Genomic DNA, 25,670 nt, shown 5'->3' with positions numbered 1-25,670 from the left:
TATTACTGTCAATTGCCTGATTTTTAGTAATATTCAGCTTTTTACCATGTAGTGGAAGGGCAAGGGTTTCTGCCTTATGATCATTGACAGTAGGTATTGATTTTAGCAACCACAAATCCATTCCTCCATCTAAATATTCAAATGATTTTGTTTTTAACAGATTGTAAACTTGAGGTCTTGGTGGGATTTGATGTCTCCAATGTGGGTGCCGGGCAGAATGTTTTTACAGTCCAGAGAGGACTTGAGTCCAAGATGGAGGCAATCTTCCAGAGAATTTCACAGATGAGGGTGACCAGCTGCTCCGGCTCCCAGGTCCCCTCTGTGAGGGTTGGTCTTCTGGCACTAACTTCAGATGGGCAGCAGGTTGGTTTCGACTTCTCCAAATACAAGCAAGAGCTGTACGAGCAGTTCAGAGCACTGCGCACTCGAGGACCGTACATTCTGTCTACAAAGACAGTGGATGCATACAGGGACAAGTTCGTAGCCAGCGGCACACCGGGAGCTGTCAAGGTAAGCTGTCCTTGCTTGAAAAACTTGATGTATAAAATGCATTATCCTTTCCATATTAGATATTACTAATGCAGGATGTTTTGACAATAAAGAACTGTATAAGAATCATTTTAAACATATAACACTCTAACTGTGCACTCTAAACCTATTGAGGCAAAATCACCTGGATCGTTTAAGACCCAACTTAACAAAGTTCTGAGATCAATCACCTACTGTACTAGGAACAGGACAAGCTTACTAAATGGGCCTCATTCAATTATAGTGGTGCTCCCCAGTTTGGCTCATTCATCAACGAGTCTGGAAGGAAGCATATCCTTTAGCCAGAATTTAGTAATTAAATATTGGCCAGTTTCAAACAAAGGCTTAATTATTTTCACCTTTTTTGTTAGGTGGTAATCCACTTCACTGATGGTCTGGAGGATGGGTTTGCTGCAGTGAAAGCACGTGTGGAAGCGCTTCGTTCAGCAGGTGACTGGCCTTCTCATTTTGCTCTTTGTTTAGCCAAGTATGTAAACTGATAAGCAAGCAGTAAACATGAGTGTAAAGGATGCACACAAAAAAGGAAACAATGTTGATGTTTACTGGCCTGTTGCAGAGGTGCCAAAATGTGAAGTTGATTTAGCAGTTTTACATATTTTAAATCATTTTATTGCTTGGGCCCAGTGTATTCCTTGCAGATACACACAGGCCTTTTGTTCGGTTTCTTATGGCTTGTTTCTACCCGCTACTGGGATTGATCCGAAGGTGGTTTGGAACCATTCCCTGCAGCAGAATAATATTCATACGGTTAGAACTGGAACTCTGAAAAACTTTTGCCATGTGGACTGAGAGAATTCTGTCTGGCCCAGTCGCTCTGATGGAGGAAGTAATATATGAAAGCTCTATAGTCAAATGACTCCCAGTGACATATGGCATTCTGAGTTGATATAAAGGAGAGCACTGCACTGGGCCTTAGAGGAACTATTATCAAGACAGTGCATATCCATATGGCAGATGGAAATGCAGATGGAATTAGTTGTAAGAGACTAATAAAGAGACAAGAGGGAGTCATTGTGGGCCATTGCACGTCAAATCACAGGTTGTGTGTCTGTGCTTATTTTAAAAGATGTGAGTGCCTTCATCCTGGTCGGCCTGGAGCGGGCGTCTGATTTTGAAAACGCAGTACTGCTGGAGTTTGGTCGTGGATTCAGATACTCCAAACCTCTCCGGATAAACCTGCTGGATTTAGACTATGAACTGTCAGAGGAACTGGTGAGTTACCGCTGTCTGTTTCCAGAACTGATTGCGTTTGAAGTTCACTAAAGTTTATAAACATGTTAGATTATTCTTAAGGATTTTATTTCCTTTTGTTAGCAAAAGCATCTGTGGGAAAGTTATTTTCGTTGTTTGCTTTTTTGTTAGTTGTTTGTTTTTACTTTAATTAAGGTCAGTTTGGTGGCTTCATAGCTTCATGGTCTGAATCACTTCTGAAAGGAGCTCGCCCGTTAGACTGCCGTACTGCACAGGAAGTGATTACATACAATAAAGAGCAATGCTGCATTAATGTAAAAAACATCAAAAAATAAAAAAAAGATTGTTGCTTCGATATCACTCCTTTAGCCACATAGCTTGTATATTGTATTACAGTGTCCTCATTTAACTGAGGTTCCCATAGCTTTTTTCTTGCTTTTATTTCCCTCACATCCTAGAGATTTTACCCCCCCCCCCCCCCCACATGGTTTTAGGGTTCCTCTTTGAGATGTCCTGTCAGGTCCAAGCCTACCTCGTTTGAAATTATACATGATATTTGATGTTGGAATATAACTATAAACTCCTCTGCACTTATGATGATCCACAGTTGGGTAATTCAAGTACACCCTTATGAAAGCCTAGCGCTGCACACCTTGTTAAAAGCATAGCAGACACACAATAAGGCACAGTGAAGCACAGTTAATCCACATTGACTTTATTATTTATTTACCCCTATTCCGGAAAGGATAACGTTGCTGAACGTGAATGCTGCGGAGTGCCATGTAAGTGCACCGGTCAAAGAGGGGACAGAGGCCCACCAGGAATCCCTGGAATAAAGGTAGCAAATAAAATATAACGCTCGCCATTTGTTCTATTTTAACTTTTTTTTGTTTAAATTTCATGCCCATAATATTACACTAGATGTGCTCTGGTTGTTCAATGTCAATACACTTGTTAGACTGATCTTTAGAAGCCGAGAGCCTTTAAAAAGCGTTTTATTGCATTAGTAGAAACAATGTTAATGAGCCTGGTAGTGTTTTAATGCCTTTTACAGTAATTTACTTGGTAGTTGTTTTTGTTGAGTATCATTAGACATGTTTTGCTGAGTTTTGCTTTACCAATACACATATGATGAAACCTAACTTCTTCCTCTGTTTTTGTTTTTGGATCACAGGGTTTGCCAGGAGGAATAGGATATGCAGGTCACCCAGGTGATGAAGGAGGACCAGTAAGTAGGACCAAGAAGCAATGCAACAATGGAACCAGCTGCTTGTTTTGTCAGCTTAGATCCAGTGAAGCTTATTTCCCACAGAATGTGGCATTTTAGCACTCTGGATGTGTTGTGTCAGCGTTTTATTTCATGATAATGGACTTGTTTTAGTTTCTTTTTTAGTAAATTATATAATTTTTAAAATATATAATTATACTTTTTGATAAAGAACAAAGTCAATTAATTGATTACTGGTAAACATGATGAGCAGATTGAGATATTTATTTCAATGTACTTCCTCTTGTGTGACAGGGCGAGAGGGGTCCTCCAGGTGTGAATGGAACCCAAGGGTTCCAAGGGTGCCCAGGACAGAGAGGCGTTAAGGTAAGATGACCATGACCTCATTTCTCTGTATAACCTTCATGTGTATTCATATAAATACACTGAACGGACTGAACAGTTACACATAACAGTATTGATGCTGCCTTCAGTATGACTTTTTTTTCTTTTTGATTTGTCTCAATAAGTCTGAGTATCACCAGAACGGCATATAAACCAACACCTAATGACTTCATAGCTGGTTTGCCGTAGCAATTTGCAGTCCAACTGATTTGATATGACCTGATTTATAATCTGAGCTTTATATATTATAGAACTAAACAATATAATATATTATATATATATATATATACCTGGAGTATATTTCATATATGCAATGTATTACATGAAGTAGACAATTACGTAAGCAGTTTTATGCCAATTGGAATAAATAAATAAAAAACAAGGTATCTGTTCTGAACTGACTTTATCTGTATTAACGTGTTTTTTTATCCGGATTGTAGGGTTCTCGAGGATACTCAGGAGAGAAGGTCAGTGCAAATTCCCATCATAATAACTAGTTTATTTTTTTTTTAAAGTATTATTTTCTTTTCATTTGAATACGCATGTCTGTATATGTTTGTAATTGTTTTGTTTTATTTCAGGGTGAAATTGGAGAAATTGGGTTAGATGGAATAGATGGAGAAGAGGTAATGTTTCACTCTGTTGTTATGAGTCGTCTACCATTTTACATATCCACCTGATTACTGTTTCATATTACTGTCATCATTAATCCTATCCTAACACACACACACACACACACACACATACATGTGTAATGTGGTGTGTGTATTATAGTCAAAAATATATATTGTAGCTTTTTTTTTTTTTTAATTTCAAAAAAAGGGACTCTTCCTCAACTCCATTTGCCTCTAAAATAAAACTTAGTTGTGATTTTGTTATTTTATTTTTTATTTTTTTGGGAGGTGGTGACAGTTTCTTGTAATAATATAGAAAAAAAAGGTGGAATTGCTTCAGAACTCCACTAAGCACATTTAATCTACTCTACTCTTTTATTTTTCCTTGTTGAAACTGATGGGTATATATTTACATGTGCCATTCATATTCTATTACTGTGCTCTGGAATGTGTCTACAGTCATTTTTCTCTGTACTTCTGAGCTGCTTCTGTCAACCTGTCACGCCTGTAAACAAGATGTTACAGCGGTAGCCTAGAAAGCCGTTGCATGTAATTATTTACACTGACGTAGCATAAGGCACAAGGAGGCTAAATGACCCAAATCACACAGCATTCAAAGGCAGTAAGGTCTGTATAGGTTTAAAAATGAGAAAGATGAATACAGTGACAGACTTCTTCATTCCAAAATACATCAGTGTCACAGACATAAGCCCAGATAGTTCAACTGGGGCACAATTCTGCATGTTTGAGTATAACCCAAGGAAAGTAGTTTTGTGACTAATTACAAATTCTCTCAGTGATGAGTAATTCCCTTTTGTTTCAGGGGACCCGAGGGGTGGTAGGTCCTCCGGGAGATAGAGGAAGCCCTGGAAGACAGGTGAGCAATATATTTCTAATGATTAGCCTCACTACCTAACCACGTCTTCGTTTGCTGTAAATATTGGAAATGTACACTTGATAAATCCTTTTTTTTTGGCACTGCATTATAGAACAGCGTATCCTTAATTCATGGACTTTAGCAAACTTTTCTTTATTCAATAAAGCGATACACCTTTATAGGGACCACCAACCATTTTACAGCCTGGTGTATTTAAAAGGTGCAGCAAAAGAGAACCAGGTGGCTTTGGCTCCAATAAAAGTTGTGCTGCACCATTTTGACCTTTCAGATAGGGACTTAAAAAGTGAAATGTGTTTGTTGTTTTATAGGGTCCAAAGGGCATCAAGGGAGAAAGAGGAGACAGAGGGGACACAGGTCTGCGAGGTGACCCTGTAAGTGCATTCAATAAAAACTGTTAAAACCATTTGTCATCTTGTTAAAACCAGCAAAACCATTTCTAAAGGGGTTGTATACAGTGTGTGTGTGTGGAATGTTCAAAGAGGCCTGAAACAGCATGTTCAGGAAGTACGTACTGTAGCACTCACCATACCAGAACCAGACATTGAATTGCTTGGAAAAAAATAGTGTGCCCAGGCTTACAGGCATAATCATCTATTGGCTTTGTTTTTTAGGGTTATTCTGGAATAGACAACACTCAGAGAGGACCGAGGGGAGAGAAAGGAGATATGGGACCAATGGTAATGTCTAACTATCTTGATATCCTACTCGGACACTTAAGCACCATGTAATCACACATGCATCTTTGATTCATTTAAAATGTTTATAAAAGAATAAAGTATAAACGAGAATAAACTACGACTTTACTGTTTTTTAGGGAGATCCTGGTGAGGATGGTGGTAAGGGAACACCTGGAGTAGCAGGAAAGAAGGTAAGTTTACCTGTTCACCTGTACCACACAGCTCTGTGTGTTTTGTATATTATGTTCTGAGTCTGACTATGCACTGCTTTACAAAAGTCTTAGACATTTTGCACATTTTGGGGGGGTTATACTACCACAGAATAAACCTGCTTTAATACTACCATAGAAAATCTACAGCACTTCATATGTATAGATTACTTTGAGTTGTGGTGATCACAAGTTTTTGAAGATTCTGATCAATATGAATTAAAGATTGGTAATTGACAAGCTTGGTTTCTTCTCACCAAACGAAGCGGTATTAATAAAAGTCAAAGTTGTTATAATAGTGGAAAACACTAGTGGAGGAAATTGTTGATGCTCATAAACTCTATATCTATATATATATATATATATATATATATATATATATATATATATATATATATATATATATATAGTAACTCCTGAATGTGTCTAAGACTTTTGCACAGCAGTGTATGCTAAACCCCATTCAGCCTATTGTTATATACATGTGGCTTCCAAGAATATTGGAAGCATGCCATTTCTACTATTCGTTCCATTGTAGAGTATGATTTTTAAAAGGCAAGGCTCACAATAGTATGTTGGTGCTAGCATGCTGAAAGCTTGGGTAGATACCAGCAGCTCTGTACTATATCCTGGACCTGGACCAATTTCCACTGGGCTGCAGGTCATAATGACCTGCAATTATAAAGAGAATTAGGAAACCAAAATACGCACATTCAGGTTGATCAAGTTTGAAAACCCATCTCATTTATTATTCCCAATGGCATCTAATCAAACATTCCCTTGAAGTACTGGAAGGTCGCGCTCATGACTATAAAAAGTTTTCAGTCTTCGCTAATCTCAAGCATCTGTTTTAGTTTTTTTTGTTTTCTATAGTACAGTAGTACAGACAATAGGAGAAAAAAAACAACATGTAAAGTATTTGAGGTGCTTCCAGTAGTTTTAATAATTTGAGATGGCTTCATTGGGTTATTAGAACCCTCATAGAACTTGAAAAGATATTTTAAGTTTACTATAAATTCAATAAAAAAAAAAGTTTTCAGAATAAGCAGTACAAATTGACCAAGATGACCTGAGCAGTGTAACCTGCTTGATGGCTCTGAGGTGTTTAAAACCAGTTTAATACACAGGTAAGTGAAATAGAGTTAAATACAAAGATGAAATGTGAGTGCATTGCTAAATGCTGTTGTTTTGTGTTATGCAGGGATCCTTCGGAAGAAGAGGACCTCCTGGACCACAAGTAAGCACTGAAGTAGCAAGAGAAAGATTACATGGGTTATAGAGTCCTGTATGTGTATGTACTTGCAAGGTAAGAGATACATTACATGGGTTATAGAGTCCTGTATGTGTATGTACTTGCAAGGTAAGAGATACATTACATGGGTTATAGAGTCCTGCATGTGTATGTACTTGCAAGGTAAGAGATACATTACATGGGTTATAGAGTCCTGTATGTGTATGTAATTGCAAGGTAAGAGATACATTACATGGGTTATAGAGTCCTGCATGTGTATGTACTTGCAAGGTAAGAGATACATTACATGGGTTATAGAGTCCTGTATGTGTATGTACTTGCAAGGTAAGAGATACATTACATGGGTTATAGAGTCCTGTATGTGTATGTACTTGCAAGGTAAGAGATACATTACATGGGTTATAGAGTCCTGTATGTGTATGTACTTGCAAGGTAAGAGATACATTACATGGGTTATAGAGTCCTGTATGTGTATGTACTTGCAAGGTAAGAGATACATTACATGGGTTATAGAGTCCTGTATGTGTATGTACTTGCAAGGTAAGAGATACATTACATGGGTTATAGAGTCCTGTATGTGTATGTACTTGCAAGGTAAGAGATACATTACATGGGTTATAGAGTCCTGTATGTGTATGTACTTGCAAGGTAAGAGATACATTACATGGGTTATAGAGTCCTGTATGTGTATGTACTTGCAAGGTAAGAGATACATTACATGGGTTATAGAGTCCTGTATGTGTATGTACTTGCAAGGTAAGAGATACATTACATGGGTTATAGAGTCCTGTATGTGTATGTAATTGCAAGGTAAGAGATACATTACATGGGTTATAGAGTCCTGCATGTGTATGTACTTGCAAGGTAAGAGATACATTACATGGGTTATAGAGTCCTGTATGTGTATGTACTTGCAAGGTAAGAGATACATTACATGGGTTATAGAGTCCTGTATGTGTATGTACTTGCAAGGTAAGAGATACATTACATGGGTTATAGAGTCCTGTATGTGTATGTACTTGCAAGGTAAGAGATACATTACATGGGTTATAGAGTCCTGTATGTGTATGTACTTGCAAGGTAAGAGATACATTACATGGGTTATAGAGTCCTGTATGTGTATGTACTTGCAAGGTAAGAGATACATTACATGGGTTATAGAGTCCTGTATGTGTATGTACTTGCAAGGTAAGAGATACATTACATGGGTTATAGAGTCCTGTATGTGTATGTACTTGCAAGGTAAGAGATACATTACATGGGTTATAGAGTCCTGTATGTGTATGTACTTGCAAGGTAAGAGATACATTACATGGGTTATAGAGTCCTGTATGTGTATGTACTTGCAAGGTGCCCAACAATTTTATGTTGAATTTGTGGAAAATAATAATATAGTTGCCCTGATCCTGAACTGGGGGAAACATACACTACACTATAAGGCAGCTAAAGTTCAGAGGTATCTGTCCAGTGCTATTCTCTCTGTTTATCTTTAAAGCCGTCCGTTTAAGAGATCCTTACTGCTGCTAAAATATTGATAAATGCCAAGGGAAGCAAAATTGCTTCCTCCTCTGTCCATTGGTTTTCAATGGACTCAAAGGCCCAACAAATGCACACACAGAACTGCACGAGGTCTCACTCGTCTCTTGATTTTTAGGGCACCAAAGGTACCCCAGGACCCCGGGGTTCCGCAGGAGACCAAGGAACAAGAGGTTCACAGGTACGTCTGTCTAAACAATTCCAATTTCCCCCGTGATATGGATATGCAATGAGCGTAAAGAAGGATGTTGTTATGGGTTAATTATCTTTTCTTTTTTTTTTTATAAATTTAGTAGTCGCCAATTGTTCTTATAATTTTCTCCCCAATTTGGAATAGCCAGTTATTTTTAGGCTCAGCTCACCACTACCACCCCCGCGCTGACTCGGGAGCGGCGAAGATGAGCACACGCTGTCCTCTAGCCGACCGCTTCTTTTACAAACTGCAGGCCCACCATGCAGCCACCTCAGAGCTACAGCGTCAGAAGGCAGCGCAGCTCTGGGCAGCTTACAGGCAAGCCCACAGGCACCCGGCTAGACCACAGTGGTCGCTGGAATGCTGTGAGCCGAGGACACCCTGGCCGACCTAAGCCCCCAGGTGGCACTCAGCCAATAGTGCACTGCACCCTGGGAGCTCCTGTCCACGGTCAGCAGTGGAATAGCCTGGACTCGAACCAGCGACATCCAGGCTATAGGGCGCATCCTGCACTCCACTAAAACAATTCTTCACTTTGTAAACAGCATCAAATACAATTTTCAGGGTATTGCATTGTATTTTAGTGATATATTTTATTTTCCTATTTAGGGCCCAATAGGGTCTACTGGAGTCCCTGGAATCAGAGGAGAGAGTGGCAACCCAGGACCAAGGGTAAGGAGTTACTATCCAGTGTATTTCTCATGTGCTGTGCATGTATTGTATCAGATCATAAGAACATTTACGAACGAGGGGAGGTCATGCAGTCCATCACTTATTAGGTGAGCCACTATTGCTTAGTGTTGTGTATTTTATCTTTCTGTACATATTATACAGATAATCAGTGGAATTCAGGCTTATTGTGGCAAACTGTTGCTGATGGCTTTATTGCGCACTAGAAGTCACTGTTTTAACTTCTTCTAACTTGTTTTGTTTCTGTTTTGTTTCTCAGGGACCAGGAGGACCTTTGGGGCCGTCTGGAGACCGTGGCAGGCCTGGCCCTGCTGGAAGAAAGGTAGAATACAGACTTCCCAAAACAGAGCAATAGAGCGGTGGCATGAACAGCATTCACACTGACTACCTGACTCCATTCGAGGAGCCTTTGCAAGCCATTTCCCACATTTGTAAACATTGTTTCACACAGTGGCATACATCACTGTCAGTGTTGTAAATCTGCTGACAAGCAGCTGTTTTATGACCTCCTCCAAGTGGTGTTTGTTTTGCTGTCTATTATAGAACAACCAGATACAGTGAAACGTTCTCAGTGGAGATGTTGGGATTGAGCCCATGGTTCTGGAAATGTAATGAAATTGTTATGCATCTCTGTGCTAACAGATCTGTTTTGTGCAACAGAGTCAGGAGAACATTAGTGTCAGTCACAACAGTTTCACCCTGAGCCACTCCCTCTTTGTTAAAATGAATACCATCTTTTACATGGAGTGATTCTAAGGTGGTTTGGTTGGATTCTAATCTTGTTGTCTGCTGCAGGGTGAACCAGGTGATCCAGGGGACAAGGGAGCCAGCGGGCCTGTGGGTCCTCGTGGAGAATCAGTGAGTATTAGTTTCTGCACTCCAGTCTGGTGCAGCTCATAATTTCACTGTTTTTTTTGTTTTGTTTTGTTTTTTTCATTTGTTTTGCAGCATAGTCAAACTTAATTTGCAAAGACCTGGTATTTTCACATGCTGCTGACGTGAGTCTAAAGGAAGAACCTTCTTGTGTGTTCATATAAATGAATAAAGAATTTGTATCTAACAGGGTGAAGATGGTCGAGATGGTTTTGGAAGGCCCGGTCTCGTAGGAAAAAAAGTAAAAAAATAAAAAATAAACATTCATTATATATTTTTTAATTGCCTGCTATTTGCAAGAACACTTTTTTATTCACCCCTATCACACACAGTACTAGTTTTGCGTTATTATTTCTCAAGTGGTTGTTACAGTGTAATAATACCATGGCTAACAATTTACCTCGCAACCATTGCTATATGACTTATACTAAGGGAGGAAGAACTTAGAAAGGTAGAACAAACTTGTTTAGGATCTCAGTTTTTAGGAACTACATTCTGAATGGTGTTTATATTCATGTACAAAATATACAATCTCCATATATAAATAGAGTGTCATCTAGAAGCACAATAAAAGTTCCTCTTTATATCATTTGATGATTTTTTAATTGATTTCATTCCAGGGTGACCCAGGATTCCCTGGATATCCAGGTCCAAAGGTAGAAATAACACTTTTAATATGTTATATCTATGTGCTGTTCACACAATACAATATTGAATTGCAGCATTACATTGCATTTGCAGTGCAAAACGATAAGCTGCAAGTGTTTAACTTGAAGCTGTCTTCAACAGGGAGAGGCTGGCGATTCTGGATCCAGAGGGGGACCTGGTCTGAAAGGCAACCGGGGCCAAAGAGTGAGTGCTGTGTTTGATCGATAACCCTGCCACTGCCCCCAGGCAGCTGTCGGATTGTATATTTGATACAGAAGTTTAAGTAAGCACTGACCTGATATTAATGCAGATCAGGTGTCAGCTCTTACTTCACATGGTTCTGATAATAACCAGAAGCTGTGAGGCCCTCAGCAAGGTATGGTTTGTAATAGCAAACATAAACCTGTACTGCACTGGGCATGCATAAACCTAACTCGCAATCAGCTGTCTTGTTGCATTGCAGGGAAATGCAGGGAACCCTGGCGATCCTGGACAAAAAGGAGAGGGTGGATTCCCAGGACCATATGTAAGGATTTAGGTTACGCTGTTTAACTATGTATCTGCCGACTGTCATTTGCTGTTTCTAAAAAAAAATAAAAGTAATGTTTTGTAAAAGCAAAAAGCAATTTTTCCAAGTGATGAAATCAGCACATTGGTAAAAATGTAAAAAGCAAGAACACAAGTAATGTTTTAGATTAAGGATGTGTTACAGATCATTCAAAATGCATCTAGAAATGAGTTCTAAAGCATAACGTATAGAAATTAGCAGGCAGTAGCAATGAAGAGTCATGCAGCATGAAATTAAGGCATTGTAATTATTGTTATAATTACTTTTAAATGGCAAGAATTGTTCCACTGTAATGTGCCTGTAAATCTCTGTGGTTACAGGGCCAGAAAGGACCAAGAGGACCAGGTGTTGTGGTATGGAATTGATCTTTATTTTCTGTTAGTATTCATCCCATCTTCTGCAGTATTTAAACAAAAAAAAAGTACTGAAAACTGCACAGAGGTGGAATACATGTAGGTGTATGCTGTAAACAAAAATAACATATGAATAATAGTCCATGTTGTTTACCTGTTTCTGTAGGATGAAAATAGACAAAGAGAAGGAGATGTGATACCTTTTATTGGACTAACTAAACAATAATTGTTCACAAGCTTTCAAGACCTCAAATGTCTCTTCTTCAGGTGAAAGTAGGAAAGAGAGATGATACAAGTGTACAATATGTCTTTAGTATACATACATTATAATACAATATGTTGTAAACACCATTGAAACTGTGTTATGCACTACTGTACATTAACAATAAGTCACCAGAAAGAGTCACTAATAACTTCCTTTTTTATTTTTGGATACCTGTACACATTTAAAGGTTTATTTTGTAATTGTCATTCTGTTTCAGCAATGTGACCTTGTCAGGAACATTAAAGAAAATTGCCGTAAGTATATTTTAATTATAATTAATTTCTAACCAATGCTTGTAAACAACCACAAGACTACCATTGTCTTAAAGTTGCTTGATATATCATTCCAGTTGGGCAATACTCATGTCCATGAGCATTTGCTTCAGACTAACAAAAACTATGATTTCGGTTTCCAAGTTCATTGGCCTGCCATCTCTCTGTGAATATTTTCACAGCTCTAATTCATGGCTCCCAGAGAGGTATCAGATTTGTTTATTTTCTTTAACATCATTAGCGAGTATCAAAAAGTATTAAAGTGTAAAGTAATATAATTAATCACACAAACAAAAGGAGACTGTTTAAAAGAGCAATACTATACCACTTCTGATCTTTCACAAGGCACAGTTTTAAGCATTCAAATTAAAAAAAGAAAAAAAGGTTATAACCCATTCAAAAATTGATATAAATGTTGATTGTGCTGCCAATATTCTTTTTTTTTTCAGTTTCAAATGGCATATTTTGGAATTATTAAAAGCATATTCAATTGGCCGCTGCTAGAAATATGGATTTAATTCTTGTGCCAGATAACATTGTCTGTCACATTCTGGAGCAAGCAAAGAGATTGCTTATGATGATTATCTGGTACTGCTGAGTTCCATGCTTACTTCAAGAGCTCTTAGAGGTTCATGCTGGTTGATATCTCTGCAGTTTAGAAGTGGTCTTATCTTTTGTCATCCATACATGCATTCTCTAGTACATGTTTTAGCATGTTTCAAGTGACTAAAACTGTTCTTTCCCCTTGTTTTCCTCTTCCCAGCTTGCTGCTATGGTAAGTTGTTCCAAATTATGTTTGAACAGATATATTGTGCATTGAGCAGTAAACCCATATAAGCGTGCTACCCTAAGTCGAACTGTACTAAAACATTCAGTATTAGTGGTTCCTCCTATGAACCTTGCAACATTTTAGAAAAGGACTCGCCATTTTATTATAACAGGCCACACTACAATAAATGTCCAAACTGGGTAGCCGATTGCCTCCCAGCTAATTATACAGCATTCTGAAGAAAACTTGTTAGTGGTAATGTTTTATATTACTTTCTTTAAAGTGTATATTGTGTTAAAAATGCGTGTGTATTTTCAGGTGCGCAGGAGTGCCCTTTGTACCCAACCGAACTGGCATTCGCCATCGATAATTCCCAAGGTGTTACCAGGGAGGTGTTCAACCGTATGAAGCGCAGCATTCTGAACATTGTGCGCAACCTCACCATCGCTGAGAGCAACTGCCCGCGAGGGGTGCGGGTCGCCGTGGTGACCTACAACAACGAGGTGGTGACGGAGATTCGCTTCTCTGACAATCACAAGAAGAAGACCCTGATCCAGCAGATCGAGGGCCTGCAGCACTTGCAGACCAGCAAGGAGCGCAGCCTGGAGAGCGCCATGAACTTTGTGGCCAGGAACACCTTTAAGCGGGTGCGCAGCGGCTTCCTCATGAGGAAAGTGGCCATCTTCTTCAGCAACGGGCCCACCAAGAGCTCGCCCACTCTCAGCGCTGCCACCATGAAGCTCTACGAAGCAGGGATCTCCTCTGTCTTCCTCACCAGCCGGGATGATGGGGTGCTGAACCGAGCTGTGCAGGTGGGTGGGGCTCCCCATTCATTCCTCAAACAGCACTAAAGGGCTGGATTCTCACAACTACTTTCACTGAAACGTAAATGGCAGGCTTTTTCAGATATTAATGACACACCCAATACCAGCTATTTCATTCGGGGGCCTGTGAGGAGCTTGATTCTATTTCATTTTAAAATGTGTTGGGCTTTTTTTGTATTCACTTTCAGACAAAACTAACACAAAAAAGTAAGAAAAAAATGTCCTTGTACTCTACGTTTAAACAACATGTCTGCGATGGGAATATATAACAAGTTAACAAATCTTTAAACATCTATCTTTTTTTCATTCCACGGGTAAATGACGTCAAATTCCTGCCAAAAGAATACTGAAGTTGCCAACAGCAAAAGTATGAATATGTTTATTGGCCTAAATCACAGTTTCTGATTGAATGTTATGCTAAACTACTTATTGGAAGTGCGCCCAGGCTTTTTAAATGCTTTTAATGATGTTATTCATTTCTCTCTCACAGATCAACGGCACAGAACTGGCACAAGTTCTTGTGCTTCCTTATGGACCAGCACAATTTAACCAAACCATCAAGAAAGTTATTAACTGTCATGTCTGTTTAGGTAAGTCTTTTCTATTTGCTTACATAACATTATGTGTTTCTGAAGTACTGACAATTATGTGATCCTTGAATGGGGTTAGTGCCAAACATTGATATATGTATTTTGGCAATGCTTTACGATTTAAAAAAACATTCCCTTCCAGATTTCTGCAGCCCAGATTCCACCTGTGACTTCATACTCCCTCAAACTACGAGAGATAGGAGGTCACCCACTACGGACGTTGACATTGATATCGCCTTCCTTATGGACAGCTCCGAGAGCACCAGTCCGAGACAGTTTGTGGAGATGAAACGGTATGTCTCCCACATCGTAGACCAGCTAGAAATAGCATCGGACCCTAAAACATCTGAGCACCACGCCCGAGTATCTGTCATCCAGCACGCCCCCTACGAATATAAACAGAACAGAATCCTGCCGCCAGCCAAGGTGGACATCGGACTGATGGAATACGGATCAAAAGAGGACATCAGGAACTTCCTTCAGAACAAAATGCCCCAGCTGGAAGGGGTGCGGGCCATGGGCAGTGCCATAAAATACACCATTGAGCATGTCTTCGAGACGGTGCCGCATCCCCGCAACCTGAAGGTGATTGTGCTGATGGTAACGGGAGAAGTCAGGGAGGATGAGGCTGAAACACTGCAGAAGATCGTGGTCGATGCCAAGTGCAAAGGCTTCTTCATTGTGGTGCTGGGCATTGGCAGCAAAGTTAGCATTCAGGACCTTTCAGTCCTGGCCAGCGAACCCACCGATGTCTTCTTTAAGAGAATCGAGAGGTCATCTGACTTTTACGAAGAACGTATGCAGCGATTTGGCCGTCTGCTCCCTAAACTTGTTAGTGGTAAGTATGACGGTACATAGAGTGAGTCCATACAGCCCTTTGATATATATATATATATATATATATATATATATATATATATATATATATATATATATATATATATATATATATATATAAGATATCTCCTAGAAATCAAGTCTCCTAAAAAAGTATTTTATTGTTTGTATTCATTGTTTTTTTATACAGCTGAAAACGCGTTCTACCTGCCTCCAGAGATCAGCAAGAACTGTGACTGGTTCCAGAGTGACCAGCCCTGGAAGGGACCTTTCAGACACTCACACAAACACGCGTAAGTGTAACCATGCAACTCATTTACAGACGCTAACCAGGGGAAACTACCAGCACAGCATGTGCTCTGTGACAGCCTTCTACTATTCTGATAACAAAGAATGACCGAGGCAAATAAGCCAGACAGTGATAATTAAAAAAAAAAAAAAAAGAAAAACTATAACTTTTATTTGATGTCATAGCATTTTTGGTCTGACATAGGGTCATTTTTTTCAATTGGCGGAATTTAAAATATTTTAGGATTTGCAAGTTCATACTTTATTTATCAGTGTTTTGATCATTATCTCATTTTTTTTTTTATTTAACCTTTTCCTGGCAGGTTATGTTAACAGGTTAATTCATCACAGTCAAAACATTTCAGATTTTTTTTTGGTTGTTTTATTTGTTTTGTTTTTTGTAGAAAGGGCAAGGAAAACCAATCAGTTCCAGTGAATAAACACAAAGGTATGTTAGTATTCAAACTAAATTAGAATAATCTACCACCAGCCATTACTTTAAAGTGAAGTATGTCAATAGATTTATATTCATCGTAACATGTACTGCTTTTTGCTTCATCTAGAACTGGAGGCTGCTGAAATACAAGCTGTTAACATCAGTGCAACCAGCATGGTGTTCCAGTGGGTCAGCCCAGATAGTAAGCAGGATTACCATTACGAAGTGATCGTAAAGAAACTGGGGGACCACTCCCCCGTGCTGAGAAAGAATGTGACGGGCACCGAGCTGTTCATCGAAGGACTGGACAGCGCCCAGCGGTATCACATAGTCATCACTGGATACCTCGGGACCGACGTCAAAGTCACATACAAGGGGATCATCACCACCAGTGAGTTACAATGCCTTGCTTTCTATCTGGAAATTCTGGGATGCCACCCTTTGGATTGCATGGATAACTTTCATTAGGTTTAGGTCTCTCCTGTTTAGGGGCTGTTTGACACTGGATAATTAGGGAAACCATGGACGACCTCGGCCTGTTCACATAAAATGTCAGATGTCCAACCGTTTTATACTGTATTTTGTATCTTTCAGAAAAAGCTGAGAAGAAAGCTGCTGAGGCCACTTTAATTGTGAACGACGACCCGCTGGAGAAGCCAGAGACAGGTCATTGCCTACAATGCAGCCTATGAGTCACAGGCTGAGGCACACTTAGAACCACTTCTTTTTACCTATATATATAATGGCTAAATTCACATCCCCTTAAAAGTTACTTCATTCTAATGAGGTTGATGTTGTGCAAATATTTTAATTATAAATATTTATCAGGAATGTATATGTTTCTCTAAAATGGAAACCATATTGGATATCCAATATATCGATCAATCAATCAATCAATCTTTATTTTATATAACGGCTTTCATAGTAGACCACAAAGTGCTTTACAAGATACAGTAATAATAAAAAACAATGCATAATACATAAATACAGTGAAGAATGCATAATACATTAAACGCAGTGAAAGACCATGCATGATACATTAAATACAAGGATAGGTTGTAAAAAGAATTCTAAAACATTGTGGATGCGAGAGAAAGAAAAAGAACAACACATCAGCTAATAACAGATATCAGGCTTAAAGAGCATGGAAAGCAAGCGAGAACAAGTGGGTCTTGAGAGTTGATTTAAAGCGAGCAACGGTGGGAGCATCACTCACCAAAACGGGGAGACAGTTCCAAAGAGTCGGAGCCATGAAGCTAAACGAACGTTCTCCAAGTGTGGTGCACTTTTGCTTAGGGATAACAAGCAGTCCAGAGTCGGAGGACCTCAGATTGCAGGCAGGGACACAGCGGGTCAGCAGGTTGAGGAGGTACTCTGGACCTGCGTGATGAAGGGCATTGTACGTGAGCAGGAGAGTTTTGAATGTAATCCTGAACTTTACAGGTAGCCAGTGCACCTGGGTAAGGGGGGGGGGGGGGGGGGGGGGGGGGGGGGGGGGGGAGGTGGGGGGAGGGGGGGGTAATGTGTTCACATTTTTTACATCTGGTAAGGGTCCTAGCAGCGGCATTCTGAACTAGCTGCAGTCGATTTATAGTGCGTGCCAGGAGACCACCATATAGAGAGCTGCAGTAATCGAGTCGAGAGGAGACAAATGCATGACAGAGTATCTCTGTATCCAGAAGGAAAAGGTAGGGACGGACTTTGGAGATGTTTCAAAGATGGTAGATGGAAGATTTTACCATGGAGGAAATGTGGGCCTCAAAGAAGAAGTTGCTGTCTAGAAATGCACCAAGGCTTCATACAGTGGGGGAAGGCAGCAGCAGACAGTTTCTGAGGTTCAGGGTAGCCATATTGAGACTCTTAAGTTGAGGTTTAGATCCTACTAGGAGTTCAGGTTTGCTATTGTTGAGCAGAAGAAAATTGTCAGACATCCAGGCCTCGATGCAAGTCGAGAGCCGGAACATTGGCACGAGCTTTACGGTTTGTAGACTTTAATTGTTTGCAATGAAGGTTTTGGCTAAAGCCAGAACAAACCCAAGTAGGACAGACGGGAGTGGAACCAGATCATTTTCCAGATACACAAACCTGAACTTTAAATTACATGGCTTTGCACACTCAATATAGTTACTGATCACAAAAGGTTATCGTCACAGGAACAAAATCTTGCAATTTTTCAACGCTACCTTTGAAGAGGAGAGACATCCTGCTCTGAAAGCTGTTTCTGAAATACCACCATGCTTTGTGGACTTTGTTTTGTTAAAAAAAAATAAAGTAGACAAAAAAAGAGTGGTAAACCAGGTAAAGCAATCCGTGTGGTTACAGTGCATAATAATCTGTGTGGTTACAGTGCATGACAGTCCGTGTGGTTACAGTGCATAATAATCCGTGTGGTTACAGTGCATGACAATCCGTGTGGTTATAGTGTATGACAATCCGTGTGGTTACAGTGCATGACAATCCGTGTGGTTACAGTGCATGATAATCCGTGTGGTTACAGTGCATGATAATCTGTGTGGTTACAGTGCATGATAGTCCGTGTAGTTACAGTGCATGATAAAAAGTGTGGTTACAGTGCATGATAATTCGTGTGGTTACAGTGCATGACAGTCCGTGTGGTTACAGTGCATAATAATCCGTGTGGTTACAGTGCATGACAATCCGTGTGGTTATAGTGTATGACAATCCGTGTGGTTACAGTGCATGATAATCCGTGTGGTTACAGTGCATGATAATCTGTGTGGTTACAGTGCATGATAGTCCGTGTAGTTACAGTGCATGATAAAAAGTGTGGTTACAGTGCATGATAATTCGTGTGGTTACAGTGCATGACAGTCCGTGTGGTTACAGTGCATGATAATCTGTGTGGTTACAGTGCTTGAAAAAGTAAAAAACAATGTCAAGACCCTGTCAATAGATTTACTTTGACTCTGAGGTCCAAATGAAGTTGCTTTTAAGTTAATATTTGATCCAGGGAGCCCATGATCATTAATGTCATTAATTTCTGCTGATTCACTTTATTGAAAGGTGGCTCAAATAACATTCATCTAAAAAAAAGGTCATTTATTTGGGTATTAAAATGTAATTCTTTTTAATTCACCTATTTACTTCCTCTGCAAAAAGAATGAATTGGGAAAAGATAAATGCATATTGGGGGTGAGCTGTACTTTATTTTCAATGCAATAATATTGATGCTGCTTTTTTTTGTTGTTGCTGTTGTTGTTTTTTTTTTGTGCATCAGCATTGAAAATGATGTAATTGTGTGCTTAAAGGTATTGATATCCCCAGCGAGAGTGAGTGGGATGAGCAGCGTGGGATGTTACTCCAGAATGCTTCTCTGTGTATTGTAATATGTTTACACTGTGTTATTTTATAGTGGAGTATGTATGCCAGCTGCAGAAGGAGGAAGGCTCATGTACGAAATTCGTCCTGAAGTGGTACTTTGATGCCCAGACATCGAGCTGCACGCGGTTCTGGTACGGAGGATGCGGAGGAAATGAAAACAGGTTCGAAACCCAGGCAGAGTGTGAGAAGGCCTGCGCTTCCGGTAAGACATCCCTGCATTGTTCAAAGATAAAAGCTGCATGTCACTAATCGATGGTGGCTGAAGCTTAAGCAAACAAACCCTAAAAAAACAGATCAAGAAACCGTATAGAATCCAGATGATGTTTCGAAAGTTGTAAAGCATGTTACTGCAGTACAATGTTCAGATCAATCTAAGTGAGATATCATAAACTACAATACAATACTATTCACATTTGTATAGCACCTTTCATCACAAGGATCCCAAATCATGAACAATTAAACCATTAAATTAAAAACAGAAATTGAAAAAGAGACAAAACATGTGGGTTTAATTAGAAAAACTAAGTTAAAAAAAAACTAGAATTTTAAAAAAGGGAAAAAAGAAAAAGCTGTTGCCTACAATATTGTGCCCAAACTTTAGAACTACAGGGCTTTCCTCACACAACTTTAGGAATGTTTTGTTAAAGCTTATCTTGATTAATTAAATCAGTACATAAAACCCCTTTCAGCTGTTTTAAAGAGGGTTCAGTCTCATTTTAAAAAGCAGAGGTTGTTAATAAACATTATCTATAACTTTCTTGAAAGGAACTTAAATGGAACCTATATAATAATAATACTGTCCTGAAGGTCACCCATAAGTCTTTACAAGTTCACAGCTCTAATTGTAGAAAAATCATGTTTTTAAAATGCTGGCCAGCTGGGAACTCTGAATACAGTCGGCACCACTTTATCGGGACACCTCGGGACAAGTAAAGATATTATCCTGAATAAGCAGCTGCATCCCATTTAAGCCACAATCCCGATTATCAGGATCCCAATTAGACGGCCCCGACTGTATTGCCAAGCTGTCAAAAAGCTGAAATGTCAGAACAGAGTTCCAGAGAATCTGCAGATGTGGGGAGGGTGTGTGGAAGAGGGAAGTTCTTTTACAGATTGTGATTGAGTGCGGAAAAAGGATGGCAGGGTGGGCCAGTTACAAGCTCCTCTTTTTTTCAGTGATGGTCAATCCTGGAGTCATGGCGGCGATCGGAACCTAAGTGAAAAGTAATGAAAACCAACGTTTAGCTCTGAAGAGAACCCAGAGATAACCACAGCCATCTAGAAGCTAAGGGAATACTGAACCTTGCACTGTACCTGCAGATGCTTTTGATGCAAAGACAATCGTGAAGCAGTTTTTTTTTTTTTTAACGAAAAAAATTGCTTCTTGATTTGGCGTACTGGTGCTAATGTGTTTGATGATCAGGTGCTGACTTTGTCTGGAATGTAATGAAAACATTGTGGAACACTTACACTTCTCTTACATCTTTATTTTCCATTCATGGATGATTTTTTTATGCTTTGAAATTAATTTTTTTTTTTTTTTTTTTAATGAATATCTTGGTCAAATGGGAATCAAAAAGCAAAGTTTATTCAATAGGGCAAAGATTCTCTTTATTACTGCACACATACTCAGTCCAATTATTTTTAATGCATAGGATGGTATATGTTAGACACATTTTGGGCCAATACTGGCCCGAAGACATCACAATTAAGATTTTCTTTCTAGCTGTTCATTATATTACACTGTGTTTGTGTTTACAATATTCTGTGTTAACTGAAAAGATGTATATGATGACAATAATGACAATCACCCTCAACTCAGTATTGAGAAATAGAAAAATATATATAGATAATGCACTTCCGGGACACAAAACCTCAAACACAAAAGTTCCAGCTCTTAAATATGGAATGTAATTGTCAACATTGTGTACAGGTTTTTTTTGTATCATTTTTGACAGAAAATAAAAAGTAGACTTTCTTATAAAATTCGGAGTACTGATGTAATTGTTTTATTATATATATATATTATAAATTATATATATATATATATATATATATATATATATATATATATATATATATATATATATATATATTATATTACTGTATTCCTTATGTTTAATGAATGGAGTTTGGGTTTAACTATTTGAGAAGCTGCTACTGTATATTGATCCCAAGCCTGCATTGTTATTGATATACCTGTATATAGAGATATATCTTTCTCTTTCAGTTTGCTATTCCAGCAGAATGATCAGAGCTCTCATAGTACATTACACAGGATGTGTGAATCAAGTATCCTCATGTGGTGGATTATTTATTAAAGCTTAGACTAGACGACAGGACTACATTAACCATATTTTTACACTGCATTCATTTGGCCTCTGGCTTCACCTTTCAAGGTGCACCTGCCCACAAATTAGCTTGCAGGGTAGCTGCCCCCAACCCCCGTTAGATGAAGCCAAAAAGCAGGTGAAGGCTGGGCAGGGGGAGGTGGATTGGCGCACAGCAGAGACGTAGTGGACTGAGGTAAGATATAAATCCTTTCCTTGCCGATCGTTGGACATATTGTCGAGCAATGATTTCATCTATTTAATTGATCTTGATTATTGCATGTCATATGTCTGTAGTGACTAAGAACAAGGATTCAAATATAAACCAATTACTGGACATCTGGGATTGAATTCAGCTCCAACCACTAAAATGCAGGCTTCTGTTTATATAATGGAATGCATATAAAACAAAGGTTTTAAAAACCATTGGCATGCCTTTTTTATTAACTACCTGTAAATTGTTTATAATTGGGGCTTTTGTTAACAAATAAAACACCCCCAATACAAAAAAATGAAATCGATGGATAGCCAATAAACATCGGAAAACACCAGAAAAACTGTGGAAATGGTTACTCTATTCACGTTGACTTTACCCTTTTAACCATTAAAAAAAAAAAAAAAAAACTACTAAAAATATAATAAATACATTTCTCAATGTCCCGGCTTCCTGACTTATATCTATCATTGATTCGTTGTGAATACTTTAAACCCGCCCCAACTACTGAGTGACAGCGCATTTCTACGAGATTTAAAACGGGATTATAATCAGGATGGAGGCTTGTTAGCAGGATTTTAAGCTGTATTACAGTTAAGATACAGAGGACTTAAAACAGAATTGTGGCGAAATGTACAAAAATGCCTGCACACAAAAACCCCAGAAGAATGTGCCCGTGACCATAGGGATTTCGTTGTGAAAGAAGGAAAGAAGGTACAAGTGAAGTGTGCTAGTACTGTCAAGTAACTATACATATTTTGACAGACAAAAAAAAAACGCTCAACCGTTTTGGAAAGTAACCAAAAACACTAATTTCATCAATATATCAAAAACGAAAGCCCCGAAAAAAACAATTTACATAAAACTCAAAAATAGCTAAAAATAAGCACTGAAAAATACAACTAATAAAACCCAAAAAACAGAAGCCCTATTTATAATGCACCAGTAAATCCTCATAATCCCAGCAGTAATCTGCTATTTAAGAAAAAAAAAAAGATTGTTCATTCTTGGATGTGAACTGTGTTGAGGAAGAGATAAATGTTTTTTTAGATGTATGATTCATCCAGTAGAGAAAGTTTCAAGTCCTTTTAAGGTAGTGTTGTTCTTATCCTGGAAAATGTCAGCAATGGCTTTTCCAGGAGCAGGAACACATGGAGCCCATCTCAGTTCAACTGCGTGAAATTGCTGCTGGAGCTGGATCACAGTTTTTTGTTTTTTTTTAAACTGTTGCATGAGTGATTAGTCTATGATTTCCAACAGCAGCCTGCAGTAATTAATATGAACCGGTTTTAAGGAGGAGCCTTGCCCCACTGGCTCAGAGTGGCCCCCACTGCCCCTGCACAGTCCTATAGGGCAGCGCTGTTGCTTTATTTATCAGTGCCTGTTCAAACTCTATTATCAGGTCTAGGGAGATGCTGTAGAGATAAGTCTGGTTTTATCCAACATGTGACCTTTACCCGAGAGCAACCCCATCAGTACTGCCAGTAGCCCAGTTTCCACTAGGGCTACAGATGAAGGCTGATTTATGAGCTGAGGGGAGGGAATGTCGGCCCCATTCTGTCAAAGACAGTACTGGCCGATCCAGTGCAGATGTTAATTCGCTATCTCCTGTTTAAGAGAATCTCTAGTCCTCCAACTCAATGGAAAATACCAAGGACTTAAAAAAAATAAAAAATAATGTTGGGATCTGGCATCCAAGGGCGCCGAAGTCAGGACTTTTGTTACATTAGCTACCATGGCAACGAGGCCAAAACACAAAAATAAATCCTCTTTCAAGTGTGACCCCTTCCACATGTTTAACAAAAATGAATGAGACTTTTCATGTGTCACTGAACATTAGAATTTGTTTGAACAGATTAATAATATCAAAAGACTACATGCTGGTGTTCTGTAAAAGCAGAGGATTTTGGTAGAGCATTATTCATATACTTGCCTGTATATGTCTAGTTGTTTTCCTCCACATACAGCAGGGCATTCCAAACACAGCAGTGGTCCTTCATCTGACTTACAATAAGACATATTGCCTGACCAGCTCCTCCTCCTCATAGCTATCCTTAGTTTAACTGCCACATGCTTAATTACAAAATGAAAAATGTAGGTAATTGCTAGAATCTTGCAATTATACAATGTTTTTATACATTGGCAGCATATTAACAATGTAATTACTATGTAACCGCACATGCAATCACAGTGTGGTTAGAGACACTTATGTTACCAACATGTTTTTTGATGTGTTGCTTTAGTAAGGATCTGAACTGGCACTAGATGTTTCATTGCTTACCAATCAGGTTCTGCGTACTGGTACTTGCATCTGATCATCCTTGAGATGTCTTGGCATGATCAGGCGCTATATAAACATAAGATGTCATGATGTACACAAGTTTTTTTTTCTTTTTTGTTTGACTTTGCAAGCTTACATGCTAGTTTTAAATAGTTTCTACAAGCTTGCCTGCACCCCTCCTTTTTCTCTGCAAGAACTGCACAGTATTTTAAAGGGGGATAGCATGAACCTCCCAATAGTAAGCATCAGTGGGCCCCAGACACAGCAGAGGCGCTTGTAAAAGCATTGTCTTGGGTTGCCATCACATCTGCAAGAGTGCATTACCTCATGGAGTAAATTAAACCTGCCAGGTATCCCAGCAGATTTATGAGTAGAACCGTTGAGAGACTGAAAATAAATCACCCCCACCGATTATAAACCTTCACTTTTGTAGTGTTAGCAGTAAGCCAGAACTGTTGCATTTCAGCCATGAAGCTTTATTAAACCATGATTATTATGTTTTTTCCCTGTTTTAAATAATTATTATTATTTTCTTTTTTCTCGACTTCATAGAAGAATTTGACATCTATAGGGCGTGGCCAGATTACAAAATATAGTTAACACTTGAATCCAAGAAGCTGGACTGCCTTACATGCCATGTGGTTGAGTAAATAAGGCTTGTTCATTGCCCAGTTTGGAAATTAATATTATAGACAGCAGCAGCACCTAGAAATTTTTTTCTGCCTCCTCCTCTTCTACTGTCTTTTCTGTTTGATAGTATCGTCTGCTTCAAGACGTACAGCGCAGGGTCTAGACTAACACAGAATTTAGTCTGCCACCAGGTTGTGTGCATATGCTGTCCATTTACTGTGGAGTGCAGTACTGTACCACTTGAACTATGGCTGGTTTCAGGCTTGAAGTCATAACAGAAGCTTGCTCAACCATTGCACTGCACAGCTCTGCTCTTTTGTCAACTGCAATTACTTTTAAACTTACAACTCTTTTCCGTGTGTGTCTGAAATAATTAATAATTAAGGAGGTTCTGCAGATCATTGCACTCAGTGAATATTAGTGATATATCTTTCATCCCACATCATTTTTCTTTGGTTAAAAAAAAAATCTTTGGTAAAATAAACATATCATTAGCTTTGCGAGCTCTGAGTGAAACTAACACAGACTAGATGTTGGAACTGGTCTAGTCCTGCTGATAAAGCCTGACAGGCTTGTAGTCAGATTAGCTGTGTTTCATCCACAGGGTCCCATCTGAAGGGTACTGCTTTTTCAGCACGCTAACAACTACACCTTTAACTTTGATAACCTGTATTAACTTTCTTTTTATGGGTTTCAAAATAAACAACAGCAAAAATAATAACACAGGAA

The 25,670-nt window shown here is 38.9% G+C and overlaps 1 protein-coding gene across 6 annotated transcripts in view; it reads left to right on the top strand.

The window, feature by feature from the left end:
- LOC121323144 (collagen alpha-3(VI) chain-like) overlaps positions 1-21,472 on the top strand; it is a 72,460-nt gene extending 50,988 nt beyond the window's left edge. For all 6 annotated transcript variants that reach the window (XM_041263963.1, XM_041263964.1, XM_041263962.1 and 3 more), the window contains 33 exons: positions 161-510; positions 900-978; positions 1,616-1,761; positions 2,486-2,578; positions 2,915-2,968; positions 3,263-3,334; positions 3,793-3,819; positions 3,934-3,978; positions 4,790-4,843; positions 5,173-5,235; positions 5,476-5,541; positions 5,679-5,732; positions 6,952-6,987; positions 8,657-8,719; positions 9,341-9,403; positions 9,681-9,743; positions 10,217-10,279; positions 10,485-10,535; positions 10,915-10,950; positions 11,084-11,146; positions 11,406-11,468; positions 11,831-11,863; positions 12,346-12,382; positions 13,164-13,175; positions 13,488-13,981; positions 14,484-14,583; positions 14,726-15,421; positions 15,611-15,713; positions 16,113-16,156; positions 16,272-16,535; positions 16,739-16,810; positions 19,518-19,688; positions 20,663-21,472. In XM_041263963.1, coding sequence (XP_041119897.1) covers positions 161-510; positions 900-978; positions 1,616-1,761; positions 2,486-2,578; positions 2,915-2,968; positions 3,263-3,334; positions 3,793-3,819; positions 3,934-3,978; positions 4,790-4,843; positions 5,173-5,235; positions 5,476-5,541; positions 5,679-5,732; positions 6,952-6,987; positions 8,657-8,719; positions 9,341-9,403; positions 9,681-9,743; positions 10,217-10,279; positions 10,485-10,535; positions 10,915-10,950; positions 11,084-11,146; positions 11,406-11,468; positions 11,831-11,863; positions 12,346-12,382; positions 13,164-13,175; positions 13,488-13,981; positions 14,484-14,583; positions 14,726-15,421; positions 15,611-15,713; positions 16,113-16,156; positions 16,272-16,535; positions 16,739-16,810; positions 19,518-19,688; positions 20,663-20,703 — 3,671 coding nt within the window. In that variant the 3' untranslated portion in view covers positions 20,704-21,472. The remainder of the gene's footprint in view (positions 1-160; positions 511-899; positions 979-1,615; positions 1,762-2,485; positions 2,579-2,914; positions 2,969-3,262; positions 3,335-3,792; positions 3,820-3,933; positions 3,979-4,789; positions 4,844-5,172; positions 5,236-5,475; positions 5,542-5,678; positions 5,733-6,951; positions 6,988-8,656; positions 8,720-9,340; positions 9,404-9,680; positions 9,744-10,216; positions 10,280-10,484; positions 10,536-10,914; positions 10,951-11,083; positions 11,147-11,405; positions 11,469-11,830; positions 11,864-12,345; positions 12,383-13,163; positions 13,176-13,487; positions 13,982-14,483; positions 14,584-14,725; positions 15,422-15,610; positions 15,714-16,112; positions 16,157-16,271; positions 16,536-16,738; positions 16,811-19,517; positions 19,689-20,662) is intronic.
- Positions 21,473-25,670: the final 4,198 nt, after the last annotated feature.

The sequence above is a fragment of the Polyodon spathula genome, chromosome 11, assembly GCF_017654505.1.
Source record: "Polyodon spathula isolate WHYD16114869_AA chromosome 11, ASM1765450v1, whole genome shotgun sequence".
NCBI classification, from domain to species: Eukaryota; Metazoa; Chordata; class Actinopteri; order Acipenseriformes; family Polyodontidae; genus Polyodon; species Polyodon spathula.
The sequence above is the reverse complement of the archived record's forward strand: the minus strand, read 5'-3'. Positions and strand labels throughout refer to the sequence as shown.